Here is a 7,470-nt window from a genome sequence, read left to right as displayed (position 1 = left end):
AGTTCTCGATGTACCTGTACTTCATGGTTATGAACGTCTTTGCGAGACCCGAAGAAGCCGTCGCAGAATCTGCACTTTGCGTTTCTCGATGTATTGCAATTCTTCGCATCACTTCGTCGCATCATACGATGCTTGAAGTCGTTCAAGTCCTTGATGTACAAGAAGTGCTTTGGAGTGCCCTCAGGTAGATTCAGATCGTTCAAGATGCAGAGGGAGAGAGGGGAACGTGATTTCTCCTTACCTTTGTACACGACATCGCATGTGAATAAGTCGAATTGTTCCTTCGACTTATCGATGTATCCAGGCAAGAGTGTGACCTCGAATACGTTGAGTGACACTTTCAACAATGTCTCCAATGCGGCGAACTTCTCTTCACTTGCGTCGAATGGGACGTTGTCGCGAATGCCCATCGCCTCCTCTACCTCGTGAATTGTCACTCCGAATACCTTGTTCTTCTCAGGGTGCTTCCACCACTTGTTGTACACGGTTGCATCGCCAATCTTGCAATTCGCGACGATCTTGTGCCCACCTTCACTGGCCAGAATGAGACACCGTTGCAGGCACCGGTTGTCATCGAAATCCGGGTTGAGCGCTGTGCGTCCGATGACGAACGGTGTGTGCTGCTTGTACCCCACGAATGAGCGTAGTGGGAACATCTCGATATGGAAGCCGATCCACCCAGCGTACACGAAGCCACTGCCCTCTGTCTCTTGTTCCTCTACGGCATTTCGGTACCACTTCAGGTACTCCTCGATCCACTCATCGATGCGTTCTCGTCGTACGATGCGAAGGTGTCCCAATCGATCATCGGTGAGGTTGAGGATCTTGGGATCTCCGTCATGTGTCAACATGAGGTTGTATGCCATGATGGTGATGAAGCACTGATTGTATTCACGCATACCATTGAGGATGTACTTCTTCAAGACTTCATTGAATTCATTTGTCTCATCGAATATGAGATTGATCGGTTCCACTTCCTCATCGCTCTTCTCACCCGGTAGTCGAACCCACAACCTGTTGTCAAAATCGTTGTTGAGACGGAAGTCCTTCTTGGTGCGCTTCTCCTTCACCCACTCCTTGTACATGTCTCCTTGTACGGTGTGATAGTACGTGAGTGCATACCCGAGAGTTGAATCGATCACATCACTCAATCGTCCCTGTGATACCTTGCGATCGAATCGTTCGTATGCCTTATTACGTCTCATTTCACGTCTCTTCTCCACGGTGTTCAGGTAAGCGGGTAAGTGACGTTGTCGCTTCTCACCGAACTTGTGCCCATCCCACTCGTACTGGTTGTAGAGGTCATTCCATGCCTCGCTTCCTACGTACACGTGCTTTCCCTCGATGGCAGGGTTTGCTACTCGCTTACGACGTGTTGCCTGTCTTTTCGGTGTTGCTGTTTTCATCCCGAATATCTTGTTCGACACATAGGCTCTCGTGTCAGGCATGGTCTGATCGGTGAACGTATCGCCGACCCTGTAGTACTTGGCGGCCAATCGCTTCCAGGTCGGCCCACCGATCTTGATTTGTTTTTCAGTCTCAGGGTTGATAGTATATCCTTCGCGTTGTGAATCCATTTATATAAGGGTCACAAAATCTTTAAGTGGTGATACACGTGTGACCAAAGTGAAATAGTTAGGAGACTGTTGGGGAGACGACTTCGTCGTCTCCCGGGGAAGCTACGCTTCCCCATGTTGGTCCCCTAGAAGAGGGGCAACGTACGTTGCCCCGGGATGCCTTCGGCATCCCTAGAATGGGAAAATGGCATGGCCATCCGCATCGTACTCGAATTCATCTATGTCGTAGAACTCGGATTCCGATGAATCAGAATCACTAGAATTGGGGTCAGCGAACGCCATGCTAATGTCTGGATCATTATCGTACGCCTCGGCTTCTTCTTTGCTCATTTTTACCCATCGTCCTTTCACGCGTCTGTAGTTGTCACGGATCAACTCATTGTATGCTGTACCACCAATGATTAAGGGACGATTGCTGGGAGAAATCATTCTCGACTTGGGAACGTATTTCGTCGTACCTGGTGGTAAAGGTTTGTCGTACAAGCGATTCAATTTCTCGTCGTACTTGTATCCACGCTTGAGAAGGTTCCAGAAGCGAACTCCGTTGATTTGGATTTCTCGGCCAGTATTGGGGTTCAATGTGTGAGTAGGTCTATTCATTTATATATTTATATATTTATATTTTCTCTTTTAACCCTAGATGCTTCCCTAAATGAAGTACAAGAAAACAGAAAACAACACATGGTCTTCCCTGGTACGCACTTGTGAGGACGAGAATATCGAACTCGCCGACATCATCATTCACACTAAGTATCCGATCAATTCCGAGCGTCTATTCGGTTTCAGTGTTTGCACTCCGCAAGCAAATGTGAACTGTGGTTTAATATTGCACGACTATGATTGCATGGAGATGACGTTGGATGAAACTCGTCCACCCTTGTTTACCGAGGATGAATGGGAGTATCTATTGCCTCAATTGAAATCCAACGGTTTGCTCGGTGTGCCTCTGAACGTGTTCTGTAGGACGTATGACACACAGCCTTATCTAGGGGGAGGCATAGCCTCCCCCGGGGCAGCTTCGCTGTCCCCCTATGTCGTACCTGTGGTAACCGAGAATCGTGCTGTTTACTTCTTCTCCAACTACTATGTTCGCGTGGTCTTCAAGGTGGTGGATGATGAAGTGCCTCCCGAGTTGTCCGATCTGTTCATCGATGATGGTGCGTGTCTGAAGGGTGTGTACGTTCGTGCATATCAACGAAATCATCCAAAGTAAATAAAAAAGTAAAATGTCGTACATTTTCAGCAGCAATGGAAACAACTACACGTTCAAGAAGCTCGACAACATGCTCATCAACATGCCAGAGAAGGACGGTCATCATGTATTAATTCGAGAGACAGTGGATGGTGTTCCTCAATACTCGTGGGGGAGTGCGGCTTGTATCGTGAAAGCGAACGAAGCATTTGTCTTCGAATACACACCAGAAACTACCGAATCATTCAATGCCGAATGGGGTGGTGATGGTATGCCGCCTATGCCATCCGGATCATACCTGATAACCACGACTGTCATAACGTACCTTCCTGACGACGTGTTCAACGATTGTACGTCAATCGAATCGGTGGTCGAAAAGGGTTATCGAGTGCTAGTCACGTTTGACAACACGCCTATTCTAGACAGACCCTACATCGATACATTGAATAGTCTTGTGTCTCATACTGGTTATGCTGTTGTGAATATTGGGGGAAGCTTGGGAGGCAAAGCCTCCCGGCGGAACGAAGTTCCGCCAAGCAACGCTTCCCCCTACAACTCTCCTGTCCTTCGTACGTATTCGAATCTTCCTCTCATGCTTCTAGGTGGTGTGAAGAGCATCACGATCGTTTTCGAACATCTTGGGGACGCTTCTTCTTCTGGCTCCTCGTAATGGGTCGATGTGACCTTGCTGCATCTCGCAATGCATTGGGTTCCTTTCGACTCTTGGATCGCGTGACTGGAGGTGCTGGCTGTGGTTTGCATTTGCTCGCCAGGAGTTCCCAATGATAACACTTCTGCTTGCTACCGCTTTCCATATTCTTCACTTCGTACATCAATGGCATGAATCGATCGTCAATGTCAACAACTTGATACAAGTCCTGAGACCATTTGCTCGTCAATGATCGCTTTTCCAGAACGCGAGGTCTTCGTGTCACTCGAACATAATCACCCACATCGAATTGAGGTGTTGTGTCCTTCGCTGTCATGTTGGATGGTTCTGTCTTCTCCGTGTACAAGATGTTGTTGTTCCAAATGTCAGTGGGTGCATATCCGGTGTCTCTGTTCTTCCTTGCGTTGTGTCTACGAACGGCACCATCGATCAAGTCGAACCACACACCTTTCGATTGATTGAATGGAACCATGATGTCTTCCTTGATATCTCGAATTGCTCGTTCGGCTAGTACTGCTTTATTCGCTGAATCCATGTGATACATGGTGATGTCGTACTTGTCCAAGATGTTGGTACGAAAGATGGCATTGGTGAACTCGGTGCCTCGATCAGAGCAAATATGCTTTGGTGCACCGTATGTCTGAATGATATCCTTCATCGCATGCGTGACTTCTGTGGCACTCTTGCTTTTCAGTCGCCGAGCCATCAGGTATTTCGAATATCCATCAATGCACACAAGGACATACTTGTATCCACGATTCTTGTGGAATCCTGTACTCTTCTGTCTGCCCAACACTTCCTGAATCCATTTGTCTTGTTTGGAAGAGAAATCGATGAGATCGATGAAGTATATGTTTCTCTTGAATGAACTGTTGATCACTCGAGTGGCACCTTTTCGCTTGGCTGGTTTCCGTAGTTCCTTGATTTCATTCATAAATGAACCGCTTTATTCAATGGCTGAAAAGTGCATGGAAATGGATGAGTGGAAGGAAGAACCACAAACTGGTGGTTGATTCGAAATGCAAGGACAGATGTCACTGCTTGTGCGTGTACAACGAGAAGAATGGATCCGATGACGACAGTGGGAGTGATATATCTGTACACTCGCCTACATTGGGCGAGACGGATATCAAGGTAAGGTAGGGACAACGAGGCATAGCCTCCCCATGAGGTAAAAAACATTTAAACAGTGTAAACATAAATAGAAATACAAATGAACTGTTGGATGACTGAAGAGCGAAGCCAGATTGCACGACAATACGTGCACGACATGATCAACTCGTTCGTCGAGGATCCACAGGGTGCAAATTATCACGACGAGTATAATCCACCATACGTGTCGTTCTATTCACCTGATATTGAGCTACTTCTCGAGAAAGCATGTTATAAAGATAAGTACGTGAATGCGCACAAGGAGTTAGCTGAGTTCAACGGTTTAGATCCTGATATCTATGATATCGAGGGTCATCGAGTGCGTGCATTGAATGGGATGATTGACATCGATATCGATGGTGTTGCATTTGATCAACTCGAATGCGATCGATTGAGAAGACTTGGGGAGACAAAGGATAGTAAGTCTTCCCGCTTTCACGTTAGACTGCCTCCAAAGTAAATATGGTAGCCTTTTTTCACTTTGGCTGCAGCAATTGCTCCCATTTGGTCTCTTCAACAGGCAACCATGTCGCTTAGGGCAACAAGGACTGTCTATTGGGATAAGAATGGATGGACCATCCTTGTTATCCCTAGGGACGCCCTTATTGTTCTAAACGACACGGTTGCCCGTTGCAGACTTCGGCTCCCCTAAAGTTCGACGATGGTTACTTGGAAGTTCGAGTATAAGTGCGAGATGGTTGTATCACCACTGCGTGACACAACGAGTTGTAATCCACCATCTTTTAACGGTGAAAATATAGATGTGCCAGAGACGTTCATTGTTGGGGTCGGGTTGTCAAGTGTTGTCTTCAGCAACGTTGCTCGAAACGTAGTGATTGCCAAGGTCGGTGTGCTTGTAAAGCCTACGAGTGCCTGCTCGTAGTTACCACACTTGAGACTCAAATCGATCGTGACCAGGTACTTGCTGTTCGAAGATAACGTGAGATCTTCCGTCAAGTTCGAATTGTCTGATCCGAGTGTCTCGGATACGACGCTATGACCACTACCAGACCAAGAGTACGTGAACGTCTTGGAGAACTTGGCAGGTGGTGTTGAAAAGGATACTCCACTGCTACTAACGTTCAAGACGTATGATCCTGCTGTAGTCGGCACGGTCAACTTGCTCACACTCGATCCATCGTTGTACACAAGGCAGCGTTCCGTGTTAGTGCAACCGAGGATGTCCTGGTAGATTACTGTGGAGTTAAGGATGCTCGTCGTGGGTAGTTCAGTATTTTTTTCGTTCTTGAAGACGAAGTAGCCTGAGGAGCTATTCATCGCAGGCACATCCACACCGAATGCACTATTGCCCTTGTAAGCAATAATACTCAGGTTCGTTGACTCTACCCCGAGAGCTTCGTGGAACAGTCCTACGGCATTCAATTCGCTGAATTCGTAGGTATTTCCAAAAGCACCAGCGTCCGTTGCTTTCAAGATGTACGTCCCGGACTGATCTGGCAGGAATAGGTTTGTATGTGAGCTAATTGTCGAATTCCAGTTGACAATAGCGTACTTGTTCGACGTGTTGCCGAAACCTAATTCCGTGCTGATCGTAGACTTACTGAATGTCGAGAATGAAGGCTCACCATCGTCCTCTATGTTCAGCAAGTACTTGCCACTACCCGGCAGATCGAGTCCGCCGAATGTGCTATTGTTGACAAAGTACGGAATCGTTCCTCTGGTGGCAATGGTGATCGCCTGGCTGTTGCTGTCTTTGAAGTACGAGTTGTCGAGCGTGGTGAACTCCTCAGGCTGATCGGGTACTACGGCACCCGAATCAACCCAGGTGAAGTCGTTGTTGTAATTGCTGAGCACGAAGGTGCCATTCCCACTTGGTAGTGGGAAGGTCTTGAATGCTCCATTATGGTAGTACTGGAGACCAGTCGTCATCTCCTTGCGTTTGAACACTCCATTCTGGAGATATACAAGTTTCTCTGATGAGGTTGACATTTATTATAAGGCGAGAACGATTTTTCTCCCTATAGTAATCGGGGAGCCTGGGAAACCTTCGGTTTCCCGGAGGCGACATTGTCGCCTCCCTGTCTGCGGCTCCCCGGGCGAGAATGAAAATTCTCGCCCTATAATAAATGGCAACTACAATTCCTCCTGTGCATAACTACGAATCGCAGATTGTGTTCAGCAATCAGACCAATAACATCAAGTCGACCGATGTGATCAATTGGACGATCGCACCATCTGGTGATGACGTGTACTTCAATCTGTACAAGTCTCGAATGACCTTCAAGCTCAAGATCACCGGATTGGCAAATAATGGAACTGGTGCACCCAAGGTTTTCTATGTTCCAGTGAAGAAGAACATGTCGGGCATCGTGAACAACACGAAGGTCACGTACACCTATTGGAATGGTGAGAACTTGGCGTCCTTACCTCTGAGTGCTGACAATGAAAACATCGGTCAGATCCGGTCACTCTTGAATGCGCTCACGGACAACAAGCACAACAATGTGGTGAACGAAGGACTGAAGGAGCTGTCCTACATCTACTACGATGGTCGTGACTACGATGGTGATGACGATAAAACCGAGAGAGCTGCGGTTAACATGGGTCGACCCTATGACGGCAAGTTGTTCTACAACATGCTCAAGTTCGTACAACCAGCCAATTCGACCATGGCATACACGACGATCAATGTGAACTTTGCGGATATCTTCGAAGGATGTTCGCAGGAACGATTCATCAATCTCACGCAGATGGATGCTCAGATCTATCCCACCAACGATGATGCATACTTCTTCATCGAAGGAGGCAATATCGAGACCGCAGCCACCCCGGATGGCATACCCGCCGACACGGCTTTCAGTGGTGTGTACTTCGATACGTGCACGCTGTGGTATCACAGTTACAAGACGAGCGATGAT

The 7,470-nt window shown here is 47.5% G+C and overlaps 1 protein-coding gene across 1 annotated transcript; it reads right to left on the bottom strand.

Moving 5' to 3' along the window:
* Nucleotides 1–5,239: 5,239 nt before the first annotated feature.
* Nucleotides 5,240–6,481, bottom strand: GSBLH_T00001935001 (uncharacterized protein; the record flags this gene model as incomplete). The annotated part of the gene is made up of 2 exons (XM_013040423.1): nt 5,240–6,071; nt 6,105–6,481. The coding sequence occupies 2 exons, from the start codon at nt 6,479–6,481 to the stop codon at nt 5,240–5,242; spliced, it is 1,209 nt and encodes a 402-aa protein (XP_012895877.1).
* Nucleotides 6,482–7,470: the final 989 nt, after the last annotated feature.

Source organism: Blastocystis hominis, assembly GCF_000151665.1.
Source record: "Blastocystis hominis, Singapore isolate B (sub-type 7) whole genome shotgun sequence assembly, scaffold_15".
In the NCBI taxonomy this organism is placed as follows: Eukaryota; class Bigyra; order Opalinata; family Blastocystidae; genus Blastocystis; species Blastocystis hominis.
The sequence above is the reverse complement of the archived record's forward strand: the minus strand, read 5'-3'. Positions and strand labels throughout refer to the sequence as shown.